General features: G+C 38.8%; 1 protein-coding gene across 4 annotated transcripts in view; it reads right to left on the bottom strand.

The window, feature by feature from the left end:
- The window catches only part of LOC133500874 (CUB and sushi domain-containing protein 3-like), a 299,335-nt gene that overhangs the window by 88,065 nt on the left and 185,261 nt on the right, over positions 1 to 26,009 (bottom strand). For 2 of the 4 annotated variants that reach the window (XM_061820098.1, XM_061820101.1), the window contains 12 exons: positions 23,886 to 24,004; positions 21,686 to 21,755; positions 20,292 to 20,408; positions 19,584 to 19,793; positions 17,989 to 18,177; positions 16,684 to 16,861; positions 11,449 to 11,594; positions 10,698 to 10,778; positions 10,194 to 10,307; positions 3,121 to 3,309; positions 2,587 to 2,745; positions 1,639 to 1,827 (listed from right to left, as the gene is read on the bottom strand). In XM_061820098.1, the coding sequence (XP_061676082.1) occupies positions 1,639 to 1,827; positions 2,587 to 2,745; positions 3,121 to 3,309; positions 10,194 to 10,307; positions 10,698 to 10,778; positions 11,449 to 11,594; positions 16,684 to 16,861; positions 17,989 to 18,177; positions 19,584 to 19,793; positions 20,292 to 20,408; positions 21,686 to 21,755; positions 23,886 to 24,004 (1,761 nt within the window). The remainder of the gene's footprint in view (positions 1 to 1,638; positions 1,828 to 2,586; positions 2,746 to 3,120; positions 3,310 to 10,193; positions 10,308 to 10,697; positions 10,779 to 11,448; positions 11,595 to 16,683; positions 16,862 to 17,988; positions 18,178 to 19,583; positions 19,794 to 20,291; positions 20,409 to 21,685; positions 21,756 to 23,885; positions 24,005 to 26,009) is intronic. The other 2 variants (XM_061820099.1, XM_061820100.1) reach the window with 2 other exon arrangements.

Raw genomic sequence — 26,009 nt, 5'->3', positions numbered from 1 at the left:
AGGGCAACGCTCTACAGCGATACACCGCACTGCCACTTTGTGATATCATATTTTCTTTTTATGTTTTGTTTTACATATGGTATATAACATATTTCAACTAGTGTCTCTCCAGCGTTTTGAGAACGAATGACTCATAAGACCTTCCACAAAGTCATGAGCCTATGCCTCTATCTACCCTGAATCTAGGCTACAGTGATGACAGTTCTTAAACAGGATGTAAATCTAGGGTTTCAAAGTGTTTATCCTTTGAACCAGGTCAGAACGATGTTACGAGAGGAAAGAGTGCAAGGAAACCACCATCTGCTGAGCCACGCTGTATGGGAAGAGTTATGCAAACAAGCAGATAATGAAATGGAGCTGCAATGGTGGCTGCAAAGTGAGAGACATCAAAAGGTCCATCTGGCAATATGGCCTGCAGCCACTACATTGCCTTTCATGACCCCAGGGAGAATCAATCAACTGCTTGCTCACAGTTCAACACATACAGATTACAAGACTGAAAAGGGTTATTCATGCCAATTTGGGGATGAGGGACTCATTCAGGGTGTAGTCAGCTTTTCGTGCAAAGTTAGCTGGGATAGGCTCCGGCATTCCCACCCCGTGTGGAGATAAGTAGCTTGGAAAATGGATGGATGGGTTGCATTTGTCCCGAATGAAATCCCTTACAAGATCAAAGAAGTTGGAGTTTTTTTTGAGGGAAGTGTCTTTGAAATCAGGAAAAAAAAAAAATCTACTTTTTATATGTTATACGTATGCTGGTGGGTACATACTGTAGCATACATGTAGAATGGATTGTAAAGAATAAAATGTAAGACACTAATCTCATTTCTCTCATGTACAAGAATGCAGATGGTCAATATTGGCAAAAATATATCAGCATACTTTGCAGCTGTTTGAGTTGATGCGTTTTGGACAAGCTGTGTGCAATTATTATGGTGTTGGAATACGTCCCAGCAGCAAAGTGGTTTCCTCACATTAAAGTCTTGCTCATACAGTACATGCTCAACACAAACGGTCAGCTGCAGTGATGCAGTCATAGTGCTGGAATGACCCCAGTCTCAACCAATAGCTATTGCACATAATAAGCTCCATTCACATTATGGTGGATGCATACCGATGCTCTACTTATGCTCACTATCTGAGGATTCAATTCATTTTCATCCATTATTCATTACAAATTTTACTATATTTGCATTCAGTCACAATCTCAGTTGTTGAGAAGATTTTTTTTCACAAGTCATATTTGACACGTTATATATCCACAAGTATCCAATTCACTCTGCTGCTGTTACCTGCAACGTGAGTGTGTATCTGTACTCAAGGATGCAATCGTCCACATCGAAATCCAAACATTCACATGTGCGGAACAAAAGACCAAATTAGTTGAGTGGACACAAAACAGTAGTGGACTCCGCATGGTAATGGCAATTTTGCCCAAGTAAGAAGAAGAGGTAGCGATTACGACAAAATGGGGTGGATTGATGCTTCTTTGCTTTCTAGCACAGCACTGGTTGAGAACCAAATGAACAGATTCAACCCTGAGCTTGTGCAGTCCCTTTCAAGCATAATATGGAGGAGCCAGGAATAAGTATAATGTTGGAAATAAATGCTGCTTTTTTTGTTTGTTAAAGAGCTCACCTTGACAGGCGGGTACCGGTGCGTCCCAAGTGTAGTAGCCATAGTTGGTCTTCTTGCATAGAGCTGTGCCCTTCCCAATTAGCTTGTACCCCCTATCGCAGGCCCAGCGCACCGTGCTGTTAACATGACCCCCAGTTTGACTGACCACAAAACCATGTTGAGGAGAGTCAGGGGTACTGCAGTAGGTCGCTATAGAGGATGGAAAAGTCAAACGAGATGGGGTTAGTAAATGACAAGGTAAAGGAGAAGAGTAGAGGGGGTGAGAATGAATTGGAAGTTTGCACAGTTAACACTGGAGTTTAAATGAGTTTGTGTATGGACCAATCAAGTCAAAGGCAAAGTGTTCTTGACAGAAAAAAAAAAAAAAAACTAACTGACTTGCTTTCATTGTAAGTGATAAATATAATGGAGACATAGCAATGAAAAATAAATATCTTTTGAGCCTTTTTCCATTATTACTGATACATCTCAAATGGAAGAGGATTCCCAATTGCTTAACACCATCTGTGTTATTAAGCAGACAATTCGGAATTTAAAGCCTGTTGAAATGGAGCACAAAACAACATGCAAGCCCACTGTAACGATCTTCTTTTCCTAATTGGTTTAGAATGTAAAAACAGTGGCTTGCATGTCACATTAGTTTCTCAGGAACTACATTTGAATGGTAACAAATAAAATACTCAATTATAGTATATCCCCATATGACAAGAGAATAGTGTGTGTGACAAATAAAATCATGCATAGTTATGATGTGGAGAAATTTGATAAATACTTGGTATATCTAATGGATGGGATAACTCAGTGATAACTCACATAGCATGGTAAAATACATTTAGTCACTTTTTAAAACCATTGGTGGGATATTTTATTGTTCGATTGTAGTTTGGCGACATTACATACTAAATGTTACTGTGTAAAAGAGAAAATAATCTTAAACGGGATACATACTTTGATACTCACCCACATATCTGATGTGGAAGCCTCGTCGGTTGGTGCCATGGTCAGATGACCAGCGTAGCAGGAGCTGATGGCCAGTGGTGGTCAGACTGAATGGCGTCTCAATGTCCCCACTAAGCGAGGCCAAGTTCTGGCTGTAGATGTTTGGACCTGAGGACGACGGTGGGAAAAGGCAGAAGAAAATGAAGTTCTGAATTACATTGTATCTTTTGTCATTTAATGTCACATACCTAGAGGACGTCGGATTTGTTTTTGTAAAAAAAGGTACAAAACAAATTTAAATCAGGAACAGTGGTAACCAGTCAAAAAATTCCGCTGTACAAAAGGTAATTTGACCATTTTTTGGCAGAGGAAACAGGATTTGTAGTCAAAATCCAAAGGTGCAAGTACACACACACACACACACACACACACATATATGTATATACATATATGTATATATATATATATATATATATATATATGAAAATGAAATCCTGGCCACAGAAAGAACAGTGTTCAGTTTTAAAAGAATAATGAGCTCACCATCAAATATTTCCAAAATATCAAACTCCTTTTCTGTCTGGAAGAGTTCGAAGTGTAGCGAAATGTTGTAACCCTTCTCAACGTTTATCAGCCAGGAGCACATCTGGAGGTTTGGGTAGTTTTCAGGGTATCCTGGGCTCAGGATTACCCCCGTTGAGTCAAAACGCACCTCATGAGCAGGACATTGGACTGAAACAGATGAACAACAAGGTAATGTTAGTGCAGGACTGATTGACAGAAGCACACAGGGCGAATTAAACACAAGGTGGGGTGAAAGAGACAAGAAAGCAAAGGTAACAAATAGTCTTTCTAGCAATATGAAAAAATAAAAAGGAAATACAGGAACGTGCACAAAAAAAGAGAACATTGAGGGAAATTCCATTGATTTCAACAATTTGTTTCTAAAAGTGAAAACATATTCGTTCACCAAATGTAAAGTGAAATATTTTAAGCCTTTTTATGCCTTTCTTCCTTCTTTACATTTTTAATGGTTGTGAGATAAAGACAAATATAAGTAAATAAAAAACAAATAAAGTAGAACCTCAAACGACTCGGGGGTCATTAAAAAAATAATAATAAAAATTAGACTTTGGCCCAAAAATCAGTGTAAAAAATGGCTCGCTGGACAACCCAATTCTCGGTGTCCAAAGACCTGACCAAAGTCGAACCCATGTTGAACGCGTAGCAGAGTCTACCTGAGCAATGCCGAATGCACACGGCGTAGTGCTGAGACAAGCCCCTGCCCGCTTCGAGTCTACCCGGTAGTCATAATGTGAGTACACACATTTGCGAGCACTTCAAGTATTTTCAAATGTTTATTTTATTTTTTTGCCATTAACCCAAAGAAAAACTCTGGTGCTACCAGCAGCAAAGGAAAACGGAAAGTTGTGTGAATAACAGTGGATTTATGGAAGGAGATAATTGATAAGTACAAAAATGGGGTTCATGTTTGTTACAGCGCTTGCTAATTAGTATCGTTTAGGTGACTATTTCGACTAGCCTAAAGAATGAAAATGTAATAGTGGGCAGCTAGTATTTCCAAAGGAGTGACGAGGATTATAAAGCAAAGGTCACAGATAATAGAAGAAATAGAGATGCTACTGGACAATTATTTGGCATAACACTTCCTCCTTCCCTCTTGAGTCCATCCGATGCCATCACATCAAAACCAAAAAACTGCACTAAATGATACACATTTAAGTTGCTTTAAGTTTATGCATTTTTATAATTGTGTAAGTACAACATATATATGTTTTTACATAATTAGGAATTAAAATGGGAATTTATGATTTGGAGTTTGGTAACAGATTAAACTAATTTACATTATATCCTATGGAAAAAAATGTTTTGGAGGTTGAAAAAATTGACCTTTGAACACTTCACAAGAACAAATTATATTTGAACTCTGAGGTCCCACTGTATTCCAGAAGTTAGAATCTTTCATGTGACCAACAAAAAAGACATAACAGAAATGTTGGCCTTCTGAAAAGTGTATTTAGGTAATATCCCCTCAGTACTTTGTTGGCCCTCATTTTGCATTATTTACAGCATCAAGGCTGTGTAGCATGGAGTTGATAAGCAGCCTTTGGCAAAGTTCCAATGTAAGTGCGAAAGTTGTTTTGGTATTGGCCTTCAAATCGTCTTCATTTTGGGGTTTCCGTTCCCTCATCTTCCTCTTGACATATCAGTTGTATTTGCTGGCCAATATAGTACTGTTATTCATTAAGTACAGAACCAAATCTTGGTAGTTTTGGCTATGAGGACAGGTACCAAATCTTGCTTGAAAATGAAATCATTGTCTCAAAATAGCTCATCGGCATGAAGCACTGGCAAATGACATGGCTTCGCAAAACATGACCAAAGACTTGTTTCTACTCCCACATCTGGCAGCTATGCCGACATCACTGCAGCTCTCCCTTGTGTAGTTTGTCTATACTACAGAGCAACCCACATGCACAATTTTGAAAATGCACTGCAGTTCTTCCCAAAGTCACAGGTGTTGCTATGGCCGGTACTAGCTAGGATACCACCGGGTGATTTCCTCAGCACATTTAGGTCATTTACAGTAGCCTTTTTTAATTTCCTTTTCATAGCAAGGAACAAAGCAACAAAAATGCCGACCGTGGAAGAGTGTCTGCTGGAACAAATGGACCTAAATGACCAGATGATACATTTAATTCTGCTTCAAAATCGATCGAGAAGGCGGTGGCGTGGATGCTGTGTGGAGCCGAGAGGAACGGTGAGTACATGATCACAGTATGCAACTTAAACGGGCTAATCATGAAGGATGAGCTGCACGGCAAATTCTTTTGATGTGGCAGGTTAGGCACAAGCTTCGCAGAGGTGCTGCGTGGGGCAATACGTAGGTCACGTGATGCAATGTCAACTGCGCGAGTATAAAATGGCCTTCACTTTGGAAACTTCGTACTGGACTTTAAACAGCTTGAAATGTGTGCTTCTCAGAGACCTTGATTTCCAAATGACATGAAAAAATTAACTTTCATGCGAAAATTGGACTTGGGAGCACTTGGCAACAGACCAGTACTTTTTTTTCCCCTAGCCAGCACAAAAGCTACACGCACACACCCACACCTCGCAGTTGTTCTCACCGACCTTTTTGTCTGGAATGGATGTTTGCATTAACCTTTTATATATGTCAGGTTCCTTCACTTGATACCCGATGACTACAGTAAGCATTTGTCTCTATCAGACAAATAGTCAGAAACTGCATTGTCATTATTTCAAGTTCTCATATTTTAGTTCTTTTTTATTTTAATTTTATTTTTAATTTTTTTTAATTTTCCTAAAAACATGTATCTCTAATTTGTTTACCTTGATAAAAATCTAAGGAATTTTAAAACTGAAAATCTCATCTGCCTCTTATATACATATGTTGATGATCAAAACTGTTGATTTTAAAAGATTATATAATCCATTTAACTGCAGCACACATCTCTTCAGGTGCACGTTGAGTGGTGGTTTAAAGTTTTCTCATCACATTTACATAACTTCTTTACTTGTCCTCAACTGGCTGTAAAGTAAGTGTGATGTAAATAAAATATTGTGCATCGACTCAGTGCTCATTGGTACTTGACTGATTGAATGCCAAACAATTTTCCCAAACTCTGCATTAATTCTGCCCGGTTAAGCCTAAACAACCCACAGAGGGGAGTAGAACAGGTTGTTTTTTGAATAATTAAAATATGTCAAACGAAACATGGTTGCCTAATTATTGTCATAAACTACAATTTTTTTTTAACTCAGACAGCCATAAACAACTTGAGAAACGGGTCGCTAAACCTGCTTTTATGAGAAGCTTTGTTCTGCATGTGTTTCACTCTTGCAGTCAGAGGTTCAGGGCTCGAGTTGCTACATGTCAGTTTGATGCTGTAGGTCTGATCTGTCTTTTTGCACTGGAGTCGTATTCCAAAATATTTGGTGAATGTTTTTATCCACATTTGAAAGAGGTGTGATTCTGAAAAGAAGATATCCAATTCTGCAGTGTTTTTTTATTATTATGTATTTATTTTTTATTATTTGGACACAACCACACTATGTATCCTAATTGTACCACTTGGGAATAACAATTTGGAAATACATCATTTGAACCCTGCGGTGTAACTCCAGCAATCCGGTGCCCTGCGAGTGACTGGCGACCAGCACTGGGTGCACCCTGCCTCGTGCACAGCCTCAGATGGGCAAAGTAACTGCACTCTAACCTAATCTCATCCATCCATCCATCCATTTTCTTAGCCGCTTATCTTCACAAGGGTCGCGGGGAGTGCTGGAGCCTATCCCAGCTGTCATCTGGTAAGTGCCGGGGTACACTCTGTACTGGTTGCCAGCCAATTGCAGGGCACATAGAGACAGACAACAGTCACACTCACAATCACACCAAGGAGAGATTTAGAGTGTCCGATTAATGTTGCATGTTTTTGGGATGTCCATGCAGGCATGGGGACAACACGCAAACTCCACACAGGCAGGTCTGGGATTGAACCCGAGACCTCAGAACTGTGAGGCCAACGCTTTCCAGCTGATCCACCGTGCCACAACTCTAAACTAATATTTAAAGATTTAAGAAATGGGACATGGACAACATAAATCAGACATTCTCATTTGTATGCTGTGTTGCAGTCCCTCCGAGTCTCTCCATCTAATATTTTTTTCTAAAATGTTATAGAAAGGTAACATTGTCTATCGCTAATGCTTGCAACAGAATGTTGGTGTGGGAAAGACTAATAAAGTTAACTTAGCAAAGTGATGATGTTTGAGCAATTGAAATAGTTCTTTATCAGATTTTCTGACACATTCAAATCATTATAGGAATGTGAAGATAGGGATCAATAAGTCAAAAATATTATGGGGATGGTCAAACCACAGTGTACCAGATGGTTCACCAAGCAAAAAAGGCAGTGAACTCAATTTCTAGCCTATTCGTGCACACAGCTACTGCACCAGCGCCTGGGGAAATCTCAAAACAAGGTGTGGTTGAGGGGTAAAGATAGCAATGTATGGAGGTTTTATTTGTGATAACCTCTACGCATAAAATGGCAATTAATTGAATTCATAACAGAAAACAAAGGCACAGCACAGGAGTGTTATCTGTTCCTGCCTGATCAGCAAGCTGCTGATAGGAAATGGCCCCTTTACAACCTGGCTCCAGCAGCCTTGTGGATGTGAATAGCAGCTCATATCATATTACGTTCACTTTTACATGTCCCAATGAGAGCAATTAGTTTTGTGTAAGAGGTGGCGCAGGGACTGAACATATCCAATAAAAGAAAGAGTAATGAATTCCTGATGACATTAATGAGGTGAACCATGAAAATGTCAAGCAACAAACAACTAAAATAGGCTTTACTATTCTATTATAAAGCTCAAAGCTGGTAGGAAGTAGGTCTATATTGAAAAATAAAATGTGTATACTTTCCTGAATTTCTCTCCCATAGTAGTATTGTGCAATTTTTTGTCCATTTCAAAAATCAATTTTTTTCATCACAGCAGATATTGTCTGCTTTGCTGTTGACATCTTATAACCTTGAAAAAACTGCTGTATGCCTTACATAGTTTGACAAGAGAACGCCATTTGTATTGTCCATCCGCAGACTGAAATAAAAGTAGATGGACACCAAATCCGGCATTTTGACCATGTTTTTCTCTTTTTTGTTTGTTTATTTGTTCGTTTTTCCTGGGTGATAACACTGCATGAGATGGTCAATCTGTGGATTGCAGCCGGACTGATTTCTTACAATTTATGGCCAAGCTCGACATGACAATCATGGCAAAAAATAGAATAAAATCACTTCTAGTTGTTAATCATACAGTTTAAAAAATTGCAGGGTGATAGAGAGACTACCACATACCACACAGAGATTTGTTCAATTTTCTCTGGATACTTCGGCTTCCTCCAAAAAATATGCTAGGATAAATGTAGAACTAATGTTTGTTTTTCCCAATCAGTCTTTGGGTTTTACTCTGGAGCAGATTTGTCATTTGACGGTGGTTTGAATTCCAACAATTGTGTACAGTTTGGACTGGAAACTACTTTTATGGTGTTTGCATGTCAAGGTTTAGTGTACTTTGTTCTTTGTTCTCATTTGTCTATTTTGTGTACTAGAAAAGTGTTATGTGAACCCAAGTTGTTGTTGTTATTAATTATTATTATTATTCGCTGTAGTAGTGCTAGTAGTATCCCATCCATCCATTTTCTTAGCCACTTATCCTCACAAGAGTTGTGGGAGTGCTGAGAGGCGGGAGTACACCCTGAACTGGCTGCCAGCCAATCGCAGGGCACATGAAGACAGACAACAGTCACACTCACAATCCCACCTAGGAGCAATTTAGAGTGTCCAATTAATGTTGCTTGTTTTTTGGGATGTGGGAGGAAACCGGAGTGCCTGGAGAAAAAACACGCAGCCTTAAGTAGAACATGCAAAGTCCACACAGGGAGGGCTGGGATTGAAACCGGGTCCTCAGAACTGTGATGCCAATGCTTTCCAGCTGCCCTACCATGCCGCCCCATCCATTTCCCTTACTGCTTATTCTCACTTGGGTCAGAGGTGTGCTGGGGCCTATCCCAGCTGACTAGGTGAGAGGTGGGTTGCACCCTCAACTGGTTGCCAGACAATCCCAGGGCACACACAAGCAAACAACCATTCACACTCATGCCCACCTGTTGCTTTTATTATTATGGCAGGAATCGGGCAAGCACATCTGCCTCGCATTTCTGAGGACCCTGGTTCAAATCTGGCCTTGACTGTGTAGAATTTGCATGTTTTCCCCGTGTCTCTGTGGGTTTTCTCCAGGCACCTCCTGTTTCATCCCACATCCCAAAAACATGCATGTTAGGTTAGCTGAAGACTAAATCGCCCGTAGTTGTGAATCTGAGTTCACATTGTTGTTTGTTTCAATGTGACCGTCGATTGTGTGGTGACCAGTTCAGGGTGGAGCCCAACTATTGCCCAGACTGAGCTGAGATAGGCTCCAGCATGCCTGTGGTCCTCGTGACCATAAGCAATATGGGAAAAGGATGGATGATTATTATTATTTTTAAAAGGTGCCACTGTACAATTTATTTAATCATCAAGTTTTAGTTGACTGTTTTGATTGCAGTCTGGAAATAACAAAAAAGTATTTTTTAACCAATAACTGTTTACAAAAGTGATATGTAGATTCCTGAAAGTAGTCTTCCGTCTATTCCCATATACAGTATTTGACAAAACCTGCTGATGTTCAATTTGATACTTTGGGCTTGCAGGTTTTTAATCTTGGGTCAGCTATATCTACTTTACAATGTGTCAATGAATTAATAGACCTGCTGATGCCACATCTTGCTAAAAGAGACCCTGGTGGTTGACTGATAAATGATGCATCAGCACAGGTCCTGCAGACTGCACTCAACCTTGGCAGGCAGGTGTCAAGTGTGTCAACACACACAAAAGAATACTGTGAACTGTAACAGACACATTTGAAGCCTTATTTGTGTCATTCATGGCGATATTTGAGATGACATATTGTTAATAAGATACTATACAGACTCATGATCTCAGACATAAAAAAAAAGAACTGACCTTGACAGACTGGTGGTGGTCCATCCATCTGTAGCCGCTCTCCAAGTCGACAGGTTAGAATCTCACTGCCTACCAAGGTGAAGCCTGGCAGGCATGAGTACCGAATAATGTCCCCTGTGAGGTCATTTACACCCACAAAGGCAAAAACACAAACATACACGGGTCAAAGCTGTGTTTGGGGGAGTGGGTGTGTGTGTGTGTGTGTAAAGAAAAATAAAAGAAGCATCCAGCTCTCACACACTCAAGCACATGCCTTCTCACCAAGACAGTCATCAAAAACACATTTTATGATGAAGATTGAAATCTACACTTCAGGCACATCATATAAAGAAAGTGACAGCAGTTTTATTTCCACTTCCAAAAACAGACATGGCCCGCCAATGAATATAAATCATAGAATTATAAAACAGAAGAAAAAAAAACTGATGAAAAACAATCAAGACATGGAATTTCAGGAACTGAGAAAAAAAGATCACAGGTCACAGAAATCACAATGAGACAAACCTATTTCAAAGTGGTCGTCATCAGTTAGAATGGTAGAGTTGGCAACAGGAGGGGGTGGCTGACATGTTCTCAGTTGGTATGCTGCAGAGGAGGGGACACTCACCGTAAGTGAATCTTGATTAGATCATAAATTGCTATCTTTCACTTTTCATGGTCATCAAAATCCAATCTCTAATTTAGCCGAGATGAGGGATATTTTATCATAATTGAGTTCAAAAGGGGGGTTTTATTCCATCCATCCATTTTACATACTGCATGTTCTCACCTGGTCATGGGTGTGCTGCAGCCTAGCCCAGCTGACTCTGGGCTATAAGCTGGGTACACCCTGAACTGGCTGCCAGACAATCACAGGGGACACATACAGTAGATGAACAACCATCCGCACACAAATTAACACCTAAGGGCAATTTGGGGTCTTCAATTAATCTAACATGCATGTTTTTGGGATGTGGGATGAAACCGAACAACCCGGAGAAAACTCACACTCGCGCCACATGGTGAGGCTAAATTTCAATATGGGTCCTCAGAACGGTGAGGCAGATGTGCCAACCAGTTTGTTAGCATGCCACCAGGCTAAACAATGACTTATTCAAATGTGAAAAATGTGATTGTTAGTATATAGAAATAATGGACTTTCTTCACTATTTTTTTTTTTTTATGAACTCTGCATTATATTCAAAGATCTAATGAATAAGAGACATTTCAGAGTGTGGAACAAGGTCTTCCCTTTTGGTAAGAAATGAAGAGCTACCGTAATAATTCAGCACAAAGAATCCGCTGGTACTGAAGTCACTGTGGAACTTTATGAGGATCTGATTGGCAGTGGTCGATATGACATCCGGCACTGAGGTGCCACTGAATTGCCCAATCTGAGGTGAGGCCTGGTCAGGTCCATCCCTGCAGAGTGAGCAAGAAGATGGGTAACATACATTTTAAACAGAAAGAGACAAGACATAGGAACGCTGTTTTCCTGTATCGAAGGTTTACTCATGCAAAAGCATAAGCAAACTTAGCTGAATAAGCAAAGCGATGTAGAAGCTGGTCTTTTAACCATGCACAGTCGTAACTGTGTCTGGCAAGCCTAAACTGTTACTGTACAGTATATTTACCACATTCTTGGAAGAGAATTTGCAAATACTGTAGATGTACTGTGATCCATCAAACCTGACAAATTGTGATGGCTGATTTTACTTCTTGAAATACCGTCTGCATCTGAAAGTCAGGTACAAAGTGACACGCACAGCAGTGGCAAGTGTAGTGCAGCTAATATGAGAGGTGGTGGTGATAACTTGCCTGCTCATGTTAACATTTTTAAAATCCGTTCCTCCAAAAACAATAATAATAATAATAATCGGCACATTATCAACATCTTTTGGTTTTGAGCAATGTGACTCTAGAGATTCTCAATCCTTTGAGGCCGGACTTGGAGCCAGTCAGTAGAAGGAGTCATGCCGTATCATCAATGAATAAAACTCTGCATTTGTTTGAGTCTGGGTCATTTCAGTGCTGGTCTCTCCAAGAGCAGTTTTTGGTTATGCTGTCCCAGTCCAGTGTTTTAAATGCAATGTACCACAGACTGGGCAGATCCATAGAATTCACATGCACTGTGCAAACAAAATACATTTTTAAAATTTGTTTTGTAGTTGCTGGCCTAACGTAAATTATCGGCAAGTTTTCCTTACAATATATTGTTCAATTACCCCCTTTCAGACTTTATTTTCCTGTTTTGGTGTCTCGTAGTGAAAACCACAATACCTACTTCTTCAAAATACAGTCTCCACCATTTTAAACCAGTTGCCAGCACCACACACAGCCTGTTAAGAGTGAACACGTAATCTAACACCCATTAGATGGGATCTCAGTAAATATGAACCTTCTCATCCGTTTCATTTGTTCTTAATTGCTTGGAGCAGTTTAGTAGCAAATTGTACAGTAGTTGTAGCGCAACAGTGTCTAGTGCATCGAGAAAACATTTCACATTACCTTATCAACAAAATAATTATAATTTGAATGCCATTGTGACAAGGCAGTAACACTGCCAGGTTACAAAACACTTGGTACAGGTGTTTGATTTATTTGTTTTTCTGTCTTTGAAAATGTTATAAATTACAGTCTGAATGCAAATAAACTTGAAGCAAATTGACCATTTGAGTCAATCTAAATTGTTTAGTACAGGCATCACACGATCAGGATTTTTGGGGTTCATCACCAATTAGCGAGTTTAAAAAAATGATAATTGATCACCGATCCAATCACAAGAAAAAATAATGAGTCTTTTTAAATGACCTGTTTAAATACTACCGTATTTAATTGTTAAAAAATATATATATTTGTAATATTTAATTATCGGCCAATATGATCAGGCTGATAAAATTGGCAACTAAAAATAAAAAAAGTCTACTCATAAATTTTAAACTCATTTACCGCCAATTCTGCTTTACATGGATATTTGTATTCAACAGCTGTCAATGGCAGTGAATTAAATTGGTTTTAACCTTTGACCTTAGCTACGTATAGTGTTGTACGTCAAACACTATTTGAAATCAATATGTTCCTTCCTTTGATGTAAAATGATTGACACAGATGGTTAGCACTGTCACTACAATGCATGGAATGATGTGCATGGTGGCTGCTGTTCCTGTTCGATAGGAAGACACTGAAGTCAATGTTCCCTCTATAAAATAATTATTTATTAATAATTAAAATAATAGTTTTTGACACAATTCTATGAGGGGATATGTTACCAGAGAAGCAAAGCCCTCCATGTTGCCGGGCTGTTTTGCATAGATACTCTTGGACAGCATCTATGTTTGACAGTTGGAGCTGCAGCCCAAATTACAGGAATTCCTACTGGTCTACAGACTAATGATCAAAAGGATTGTAAAAAGGGAAAATGGGACAGTTCTAAAAGTTAGCAAAGTGTGATAGTGAATGTGCTTTATAGATACAAACAGCTTAGATGAGCTGCTTGTGCTGGTTGGGGTAAAAACAGAGGAAGACATTTGAGAGAAGTTCAGAGTACTTTCCGCAGCATCACTTCTTGTCAGTGTGACAGTTGAGATAGGACAGACACTCGCTCCTGTTTCCAGGGCACATGTCTTTGGAGATACTGTATGGCTGGATCTGGGAATCCAGGGGCATAACATAGAATACAATTTACTATTTATGGGTGGACCCCAGGTGGACATTTACTTCTAACATTAATACAAGGCTCTAAACAGTCTAACATTGCTGCTTATGAGTTGAATCTCAGGTTTTGCACATCATTAAAACAGTGAAAAGCTAAACTGTGGATCACAGATTGTGGTGTCCCAAAAAGCTTTGCTGTGCTTGACGGACATCAGTATGTGATTATGCGATTACATCGTAACCGAAAATATGGAAGTGGAGCTAAACTCAGTTGCTGCCGTGGCAAGGACGAAGCTGAATTGATAAGAAAAATGATGAAAGTGGGGGAAAATTTTACACTGAAATGCAAGGCGAGCACTCGCGATGTGTAATCATTGTAATGTCAAATCGAGAGATTAACATTACTCTACTTTAGGAACACAATGTTAGCTCTTGGGATGGTGTTGGTTAATTATGACCACTGTCAACTTTGTGGATACATTGTTGGTCACAAAGGTGATAAGGAAAGTACAACATAACCATAGCAATCAGAATGTCACTTATACAGAGTTCTTAAATAATTTTCTCAGTTTAGCTACACTGTGACAAATGGCCAGTATAGAAGTATCTAATCTGTAAATGGCAATATTTTCAGTCATCCATGCGGAAAACATATCAAAGGTGTTCAAGTAGGAATAAGTCCGAAATGGGACGGGTGGTGCACAACAGCCGTTAATGCCTTTTTTAAACTAATATTGTCTTTCATGCACAATGAAATGGAAAGAAATAAAAACTTAATTATATGAAAAAGGAAACCAAGCAGCATTAAGTGAAGATTTTATTTTCACTTTGTATTCATAACTCGTGATGAATTTTTATTTTCTTGGTTATCGAAAAGCTTCATTGTCTGATAGAATTTTCAGTAGGACACTCAAGCGCTAACATTTTTATTAGCTGCACCCCTATATTCAATGTCCCCATTATATTGTTGGATTTTTATTGTGCATTAAAACCCTTGCTTTAGGGTCATGTGTGTTTAACTTGCAAGAAATTGCTTCTAAAAATACCAAGTTTCACATCAAATAAATAAATGATGAGCAAAACTGCTCCTCAAAGAAAAAAAAAGTCAAGATATGGATTAACATTCCAAATTGTTTGTATCATCACCAAAGTGCATACGGCTGTTTGATTTTTTATTCAAATTTCATCAAATATTTTAGCAGGATTTATAATAATAGTAATAACTAGTAATTTTGTTGCCAATTAAACAGGATATGAACTTTACATACGGTTTCATCTTTATTGCATACACATGGACTCCAAGCATATGCAAGAAGTGGATTCAACCAAGGCTCAGCAAAGAAGAAGTGAACCTGCACAGTTTTGGTAGTCAGTGCAAAAACCATGTTTTGGTTCTCAAAAGGTCTCAAACCCCTGGACTCAAACCAAGCCCTAATGGCTTGAGCTACTCCTTCCACAATATGGGCATGCATACTTTAAACTATCATTCAAAATTATCAACATTTATTACTAATGCAAAATAAAACACATTTTACAGACCAAATAATATAGAGTATGTGGGTGACTGTCAGATAACAATATCACTTTTTTAAGTAGCTATTTATGAAATGTGCTGTACCTCTGCTAATGAGAGACATTTGTGTAGGTGAAAAGAAATACCTGTCAAATTCTCAGAGTATGGGGGTGGACACTTTTCTCTAAGGACAAAAGTGCCATGGATCCACTTTGCATGATATATAAATGCAATTTCTTTGCAAGACAATAGCATTTTATTACATTACTTTCACATTGCAGGCCTGTTCACCTGATTGATGTACATTATATGCATTTCAGCATCTGTGTGTTCTCTTAATACTTCATATAAAAAAAAAAAACAGTCACACTGCAGTTTCATTTCAGAGTGTTCAGCAAAATGGGAGCCAACAGTCAGAGAAGTGAAATGAAATGTGGCCATTCGAGGGCATTTGGTTTGTGTGGGTGTTTTGTGTATTTATTTGAAGACAGCACTTTTCAGCTATACCATCATTACATACAATAGATTGTAACCTATAGAAGATTGGAGGCATATCTTTTGCCTGTCTAACATGCAGGCAACTTCATGGTTGTCTGACACTTGCTAAACCACAGATAAACTACAGGGAAGTAAAGGGAGATTGAGTGACAGGTACTGGAGAGATAATGCGCATTAGATGTTGCTCTGTGTTTGCAAAGATCAGACGCAGTACATGATAATAGGAGTAAAACTAGTAAGATAGGTGATAGGGTGGGTACACCGTGAACGGGTTGACAGCCAGGGCACATAGAAACAATCATTCATTCACACTCTTACTCACGCCTATGGGCAATTTTGTATTTTCAATTAACGTACCATGCATGTTTTTGGGAACTGGAAGGAAACAGGAGCACCCAGACAAAAGCCTAGCAGACACGGGGAGAACATGCAAACTCCACCCATGCAAGGCCAGATTTAAACCAGGGTCCTCAGAACTGTGAGGAAGATGTAAAATGCATTTGGATAAACACTTAACCAACTGTGTGTGCAACGTAGGTCAAAGGTCAGCTCTAACCAAAGAAATTATGAGCTTTTTCAAAGATTCAGTAATGACTTTTCATCAATTTCTATTTCTGACCAACCATCTGATTAAAAAGGTGAGGTCAAATGTCATGTTTGGAATTTGTTTCTTGTCACAGTTTTCTTCAGCGTTAATCAGTGGATTTTTTTCATATTCTAGCTGATTTCGCAGCACTATTTCTCACCATAGAACAGAAAGTCTTTTTTTTTTTCTATTTTGAGTGATATAGGAGAGACAGAGAAAGAGAAAGACAAAGATGACAAAGCCAAAGAGAGGGTACTTACCACACAGTGATGTAGTCATAGATAGGCTCAGTATTTATAATGGAAAAATTTATGTAGATGCCATAACCAGGAGGCACTCTGACAGTCCACATGCAGTCCTGGAAATGTGGGTATTCAGCTGGGTGTCCAGGAGAGTAAATTTTGCCATTCATTGATGTTACATTTCCACCACAGAGAGCTGTAAGTACATTGAAAAAATGTCATTTTAGTTTTACCGTCAAATTTCTAATAATGTTAAAAACTAAGCAATGCAGCAGGTTATTGGGCTCAAGGAGGGATTAAGTATAGAAAGTCACTTGTGACAAAACAACTGCAGGGGATGGCTGCTCCTGGTTGCTGTGAATGTGATGACACAAAGTGGTTCTGACATTAAAACGTTCCGTCATAGTCATACAGAGAGAATGTGTTAAATTTTTACATTTAACTGGGACTAAAAGCCAAAGCACTGCCCTGGAGACGATGTTGCTTCTCTATTACAGACAAAACATACACATTGTAATCTCAACAGTAAAAAGTAGCAGCTTTCACAATGGTTTCTTGGTAAATTGGTGCATCAAAGGCCTAAAAGTAGAGTTGGGATTCACCTGTCACTGCCACACAGAACTCACAGAAGTGTTATATTTCTGAGTCTGCATTCATACGGATTCATACAGCCTATGCAGCTTGGGACACTGAGAAAATGAGATGAGTGGAGATGGCAGAGCCAAAGCTACAAATGGTTTCAACACAAGAGGTCGCGGTCATTGAGTGTTGGTGTTAAACTAAACACACACACACACACACACTTCCGTTTCAATTTGCGGGTTGATTTCAACCCCCCCATCCTGCAATGGTACCTTGTACGTACGATAGCGAGCTGCAATAAAGACGGACAGCTTCAATGGCTTCTATTCAAGGTGCTAATGCGACACCATACTGAGCAAGGGGAAAACAGTTTACCCCGAGCCCCTTTAAAACACCAAACTATGTTGTAAACCTTTAAAGTACTTGTGTATTTCATGGGATCACTTAAGAAGATTAGGGGGAGTCATGATATATCAACCCTGAGCGACGTATGAGGATTCACCTTGAAATTTACGAGTCAGGCTTGATTGGCCTTGCAATAAAGACTTGCAAATGGTTCATATATCATCATAATGGGCTGTTATCAGTTTATAGTGCAATAAACATGTGCTATGTGGGAGGTAAAAATGTGTGAGGAGCCTAAGTGTGGACAAAAAAAAAAAAAATGGAAGACTGGAAGCTATCTGTGGTTGCAGTTGGTAATAACAAAAAGGGTGTTCAGTGAAGATGCTCGCCAATCACCTTCACAGCGAGGTATGGGGTGATTCCAGTTTCTGCTGACTCCATGCAGACAAGTAAGTGAAGGCTCCCCAAGCAAAGTGTAACCCGGGAGGCACTCAAAAGTAATGGTCATCCCCACACTGTAGTCTTGGCCGATCACTATACCATTACGGAATGGGCGTGGATCCGGGCACCTTTGGAGCTCATACGCTGTCAAAGATTTAGTCACAAACAGAAAAGAGGGCCTAAAAAACAATGCACAACTATTTATCTTGCATTACTGTCAGTAACAAATTGTCAAGAACAAACAGACTTCACCATGAGAGATATCATAGACAATATGATAATAATCCCAATTTTTTAATTTGGTAATACTATTATGAATGTAAACTTCATTCTGGCACATAGTGGCACCCGGGTGACAACTTTTTTTCCGGCGCTGTGAACCCAGCAGCATATTTTACGATGTGTCTAAAATACTGAATTTTTGGGAGGTCGCTAGGAGGTGTAAGATTAAATGTAAAACAAAAACTTGTTAGAACGCAGTGGTTAAAATATGGCTGTTCCCTATAATGAACTCTAGTATGGGCATGCGCAAATGCCACCAATGTTGTAGAAGAACAAGACTTTACCTTCCGCCTGCATAGAAGAAAAAGACTCTACCTCAAACGCGCATAGAAGAAGACGACTCTACCTCAATTGCATGTAGAAGAGCACGAACCTACCTCAACACTGTCGAAGAAGACTGCTTAGTGTTTGGTGTGCTCAAAGTAAAATGCTGCACGACATGGAAGGATGTGAAATATATATTTTTCCATTTAATTTGTTTAAGATATTTCATAAAAACTCGCCGCATGCGAAAGTCATCCTTTTCTGATGTCTGCCAGTGGATCTAGTATGGAGCAGTGTGGAAGAATCAATCATCAGAGATTTCAAAAGACTGGTCTTCACAACTTTAGCGGTAACACGAGATGAAAATGACATTGAGAGTGACAGGGAGACTCAAATGGTGTGTGACGGAAACATTATGAGGATCTTCAACTCCGATACTGAAGACGACTGCTTTAGTGGTTTGAGTGAAGAGGAGGAAGGGCAATAAAAACAATAACTTTTTTATGTTTTCAGAATTTTACTTCCATGTTACAATTATTATTTGGAAACAAGGTATGTAAATAAACATTTTCAAACTCTTTCTGTGTCAATATCTAATTTCACAACATACTGGTATGTACGGTACATATCCCCAGGGTATGGGCCAGCCCGGTTAGTGTATGAAAAAAAAAAAAAAAAGATAAACAGAGTAGGTGCATCTTATTAATTCTTATTACAATCTGTCTTCCGGAAAATACAGTAGTTAGATTGCCGACCAGGACAGAGCAACGACCCTGAAAACTTTCCACTGCTACACCGTGCTAAGGGTTAAATACAGGTGTCACCTCTTCTGGCAGTAACAATGCGTTAATGGCAATAAAATGCGTTCTAATTCTGTGGTTACAACTAATACCATTACTATTTAACAGGCTCTCAGCCAACTGGTCAATCTACCCCAATAAAATTATTTAACATGTTACTTTTGGTTATGAAACGATCTACACTTTTAATTTTTTTGACATTACCTTGATAGACAATGTTGAAGCCGGGCTTGTTTTGGGAGTAGTCACTATGGAAGAAGAGTGTAGTCTCATGGGTGGTGCTGAACAGAGAGTTGGGTACCAGTGACCCGCTGAACCGATCAATCACGGTTCCAGTCTTCAAACTCCCGCTGTGCACTTCAAGATAGTCATGAACCGGCTCTGTGGAGAAGTTCAAAAACTGCAGATGGATCCCTGAAAGAGCAGAAACTAAAACTTAATGGGGGAAATAAACAATGAAAATAGAATCTAAGTCACAAATTGCTTCTGTGAGGCAATATCCACAAAATCAATGCCTCTGGTAACAGTTTACATCTGTCTAGGGGTCTTACAAATGTTTTATCAATAAAAAGTATTGATAAGAAATACCGACTATATCTTGTAACCCCATTGGATCCTCAAATTAAGAAAGGAGGGCTGGGGTTACATATTGAATGGACAATTGCTTCTCTGAGGTAAATAGCCCAATAAGATGCTCTCAAGTTTAGGTTTTTGAAAACTCACCCTGAAGGACATTAATAGTGGGTCGATTTGAAAGCAAAAGTTACGTGACAGTTTCAAAAAAATTGAATTTAAAAGCCTACATAAAGGTAGCAGTTCATTTTCTTCTTCTTTCAAGACATGGGACACAATAAGGAAGAGGCATGATAGAAAGAGGAGTGTAGGAGCTGCGCAGTGTGGTCAGTAACAGACCAAAGCCAATAGGAAGCTGAACTCTCCAGCTGCAGTCCAGGCTGCTCTGGTAATTCCCTGGAAAGCCTGGGCTGAGGATGACGCCGCTGAAATCTGTCATGGAGCCACCACACTGAGCTGAGGGAGACCAACCAAGGAGAAAAGAACATGTCACTCCTCTGCAGGATGCTTCAGTGGTGAGGGGTATACGTCCCTGCCTTGCAACCCATGTGGAATATGCCCCAAAGAGTCACAATAACACTGGCTGTTAGGTGGTGGCTTGTAAACAAGGAAGACAATGTACATGACAGCCCCACAGCTTGCAAAGCAGCGTTTACGTCTTCCACCCTATGCACCCATCTCTTGTGTGCTTTTTTAAAATTGTTTTTGTCACTTATTCACTGACCACCTTCTCATCGCCTCCTCACCCAGGTGAGGAGTGATTGCTGCCCCAGGAGGAATGCATGTAAATGTGGAACTAAATTACTTCTCTCTTCCTTTCCCAATACCGGAAAAAGACAATTGTATGTGGTAAATGGCTAGAAATGTAGGGAGTATTATGTCAGCTCTTTAGGGACTCTTAGCTGTGAGCAGAAATACACAAGAGAAGAGTATCGTGGGATTTGATTAAGGTGTGGGTGGTGGACGCCTGCTTGACCTCTTTGTTTTAAAATGAAGTGAAGTGAAGAGATGCTTAAATGATGACATGGACTTTGAAGAGGCATGCAGCCACTCTCGTGCGAGTTTATCAGCAACAATGTTTTGTGTTGAGTATCTATGTATGAGCGAGGAGTTGAGCAAACAAGTCCACGCACAATGCCAAGGAGGGTCCTTCTGTCAACTACTGCTAGGATTTATGTCTTTTGTAAACTGTGAACACCGCAGGGACAGAACATTTATGTAAGGAAAACAGTGTGTTTGTGTTTGTGTGTGTGTGTGTGTGTGCGCGCGCACACTCTGAGTATTCGTGCTTGTGTTTGGGAATATTTGTAATTGGAAGGGATTATAACGGTGAGGCGTCAGAAGACTGAGTGAAGTGTCTGGTTATTAATCTCTAGGATCTGTCAATGCGGCACCCATCATCCTAGGAATTATGCGGGCAGAATGTGGAGCCTCATCAAGGCTATCAGAAATCAAACAATACGTTGAGAAGGGGCAGAATTCTAATTGAATTTCAAATGATGGGAGAGCAGAGAATTCATAATCTTTAACCTGTAGGCCCACATAGCCAAACATCATCCCCTACCCTGAATGAATCTAGATGTTATTGCTTTCCCAAACAGGATTACGTGTCTTTTGGGAGGCTATACTTCTATTGCGATGGGCAAATATACAATATGGACAAGAAACACTAAACATGGCGATTGATGCTGTTCTGTGTTGTCCCAAATATCAAAATGAAAGAAATACATTACCTAAACATAATGGTACAGGGTAATTCCACCTTCTGACAGGACCCGGCATGCATGTAATATATGCATTACCCTGTTTGGAAACAAATAAAAATGCAACATATAATTTCCAAATACCAAGAAATGAAGGGTTCAAATACAAACACAGATGTCTATTGTGATCTTAGTAAATTTTCAAATATTTTTTTTCCGGTTTCCAGGTAAAGCTAATATTTTTATTTAGAGTATTGTAAATTATAAAAATAAAGAAATCAAAAATATAATTCGAAAAAAATAACATATTGAAATTAAGGTCTTTCAAAGTTATTTGTCATTTTATTACAAAATCAGATAATTCCAAGAAAGGGATTTTCTTCAAAAAACAGACAAGCCTAAAATGACAGTGAAACTATTATGGTATGCTTTGTGAATAACAATAATGATAAAAGGTCTATCTATTATAATAAATCTCTTGAACCTGCACTTAACTTTAATTTAAATTTACCCTTAATCCTAATCCCTCAAAGGGAATATCAAATTTCACTGATTACACAGACTCACTTATCTTCCTTCTTGCTGTTATCCTCAAAACCATGTCTACCCACTTAACTGCGACCAGCATCTGTAAAGGCTTTTATTTATTTGGTTATTTAACCTTTAATGATCCTGGTAAGGCAATTAAGAAAATATTTAGATTTTCCATCTGAGAGTTGTTTTACAACTGTATATGCAGCATGCAAAGTTTGCCATTTCAACATTAAATGCACCTGATATTGAACCTCCTCCATCATTTCTCTGATCTGGCTTTTGGAAGTTCTTTAGTATTTAAATTGAGTATGACCCCAATAGAAAGAGTGTGGGGGATAAAACTACAACAATATCTCACAATTGTAATACAAGGCTAAACTGCTTCAATGAAATACAACACACGGATGAGTTCCATTACGCCAATCCAAAAATAAGTGGAACCAGTTAAAAACAAGAAGCATGCATGCTCCAAACTTTGCAGTACACATACAAAAAAATAGCTTATTTCATTGTTCAAACAGCACAGCTGAAAGTGTGTTGATAATAGCAGCAGAAGAAAACCTTTTTTTCACATTCTATTTAATATATATATATATTCTTAAAGAATTTGGTATCACAGAACAATAGTTATAAAATTGTTTTTATGTCAGGGAATGGGTATGTTTGTTTTCTCTTCTGCCATGAATAGAAAATACACCATCAGTGATGCCCGAATACAGTACTGTATTTTGCTGATAGTGTTGTTACAATGTTTCAAAATATGAATTTGTATGTTTCAAAATGTATTTAGGGAGCTATTAATTTTTAATTTATACCCTTCAGCCAATAAAGCACCACATGATTGAGTGATTTATAAGATCCATACAACAATTTTCGATACCACTAATCCTGTTAAGGGACATGGGGAGTTGAAGCCTATATCCCAGTTAACATCAGCTGAAAGACACAGATCCAATTGTTTTCTTATTTTAAGGTACCGTTTTTGTTTGAAATGCTTCTAACCTATAAGTATGTGCGGCGAAAAATGAGGCAAATATAGCCTCACCAAAGAATATATATAATGATCATAATATAGATAAATTAGTACTCAATTTATTGCCTGCAGTAGATTTGTGCAGCATACGCATACACCAATGCATCTGACTATTATATTCTCTTTCAATGCTCAGTCTAAAGATGTCTACAAGGAAAAAATGAGATGCCCAAGTAAGCAGTGGTGAAAAAATGGTGCAGGATTAGCAAGACCACTGTTAACGCAATCTATTGCCAGTAGCCTAAGAAGGTTATACAGCTAAAAAGTCCACTGCTCCAGCATCTACTTGAGATGATTTGAAGTTAAAGCTGCTTCGTTACACACAAACCTGCAGGCAGACAAGCACACAAACAACGCACGTATATATAAAGCAGGCCTACTTGGAATTAGAGATGCACACTGGAATATGAGAGCAGTTTTCCACACGCATTGACATAATATTGTACTCCACTCTTTTTAAATCTCTCCCACCCATTCTCTCTCGCATAAACACACACACACACACACACACACACACAGAAACAAGTACTTAGTAATGCTGCCTTAAAAGAGTAGTGCTTTCGGCTATTTTCTAAAATTGTCACTCAAGGCAGTTGGATACTTTTTGCTTATCACAGTAAGCTGCATTGAACCGCTTTACCGGCACAGAATGTTTTCACCGACCTGTAGCGAGAAGCCTTGATCGCATTGGAAGGACACCATGTCGCCTACGGTGTAGCGGTCTCCCACTTTGTGGCCGTTTGTTGGGGGCAGCGGTTCAGGGCAAGAATCCAAACCTATTGCTTAGGAAAGAGTCACAACACACATGTGTAGACAGCAATCATTCTTCTGCATGACAGAGGAGGATGATCAAACACCTACTTAGTACAGTTGGAAAAGATTAGATTTATTAATACAACAGCTTTCACATGAGAAATTCAATGAAAACCAAATGTGTCAACATGTAATTACACAGCGCCTCACCTAAACAGTCTTTTAATTACATAATAATTGAGTGTAATTGTTGCCCTCATCAAATTTTGAAAAAAAAAACAAAAAAAACAAAAAAAAAAAACCTCCAGCAACTATTGATTCTAACTGCAACAATCTCCCAACTGTTGTATGAAGCTATCAGAGTGAAATTACAAAAGAATCCCGAAAGGATTACTTGGCACAAGTATTCAACTGCATTGGAACAAACTGATTACAAAATAACTTGCCAGGAAAGTCCCACTACTGGGTGTAATTGGACTAAATGTGATGGAGATCCCGAGTTCACACAAATGCAGCATACTTTCCCATTTAAGTTTTAGCGGAAATAACAAGGTACAGCATATTTGACTAAATTTATTTTTTTGTATTCTGTCTTAAGTGGTTATATAATTAAAAAAAATGATCAAGTGGGCAAGGAGAAGTGGATAGTTATAAAATTGTTATAGGGATGTATACATACAGTACAGTATATAAACTCATACAGAACTTTCACACATGGCTTTTTGTACATGTATAGTTTGGAAAATGAGCATCTGTGCCAATGAAACTGCAACACCTGCACAAGCTATTCAAGCATATGCAAAGACACGAAAGTGTAAACCCTCTATGTCAAGCCCTCCCAAGAGTTGTCATCTTGAAACAAATACAGCAGGTGAGTTGATGACTGTAAACAAGGCAAATGCTCTCAATTGCAGGAGAAGTGGCCCTAAAAAGCACACACAAGCATCCACAAAAGCTAGGTAGGTCTGAGGCTGCATGTGGTATACCTGGACATGCATCTGATGATATTTAATATTTTAGCAAAAGTGATCTTCAGCGGAAAATATGCAAAAGTCTTTGCAACTTCTGCCTTAAATGACATGGACATGCTACATTTAATTTCCACAACAATTAGTTATTATAGATTAATTCCAAGAGAATTATGGCACATTCACAACATTCATTCATAATAAAACATAAGCAACAGGCAAACAATGGCTGAACATAAACAGAGGCCTGATAAGCCAAGGCTCCACTTTCCAGAGGCAGAACCCATGCCGTAGACCAAAAATATTACAATTTTGCACAGAATACCACTTCAAAAGGCAATGCTACAGATTTTATTTTTGCATGCACCATTTTAACCTGGCTTTGTAGGCTTTACATATTATGAGAGACTACAAACATCTTTACTAAAATTTAAAAAGTGTCAGTTTTTGTACTAAAGAATATCTCCAGTCATGTTGAGTACACTAAGTATTCCCACAATAGATGTAGACTAAATCCTGTATGTAAAGAAAAGCATTCACGTATTTATTCAATGAAACTTGGGTCTTGTTTATTTTGCGTACACACTGGCCTGGTCTTTGATGATGACAAATTCTGTTACTGTTAAACTGTTAAAGATGCTGCTGGGAAGTTTTATCTGATCTGAATTAGAATTCTGCTTGTCGCAGTCACCATGACAACTTGAATTTTTGTTTTTGCTCGCAGGTCAGCATTGCTGCATATGCATGCAAATAAGGTGTGACGATGGACTCCATAAGCAATAAAATAGACTGTTATGCAGAAGGGATCTCAGGTTAAGCCTCGGAGAACATTGCAAAGGCACCATGAGGGTTTTACACCACATCAACACCATCAGCCCTGCTGCCCACTCTCCAAGTTGGTTTTGGCAGGTGTAGCATGACAAATGTTAAGAAAACAGGACTTCTGGAAAACCATTTGTTGGTATACAAAGTGTACATCATAAAAAAAAAAAATGTTTATATTTCCCAAATACATGTACCTATTATCAACTAACAAATGCTTTCTACAGGATGTTTTAAAGCTGAG

The sequence above is a fragment of the Syngnathoides biaculeatus genome, chromosome 5, assembly GCF_019802595.1.
Source record: "Syngnathoides biaculeatus isolate LvHL_M chromosome 5, ASM1980259v1, whole genome shotgun sequence".
In the NCBI taxonomy this organism is placed as follows: domain Eukaryota; kingdom Metazoa; phylum Chordata; class Actinopteri; order Syngnathiformes; family Syngnathidae; genus Syngnathoides; species Syngnathoides biaculeatus.
This window is presented reverse-complemented; position numbering and strand designations above follow the sequence as displayed.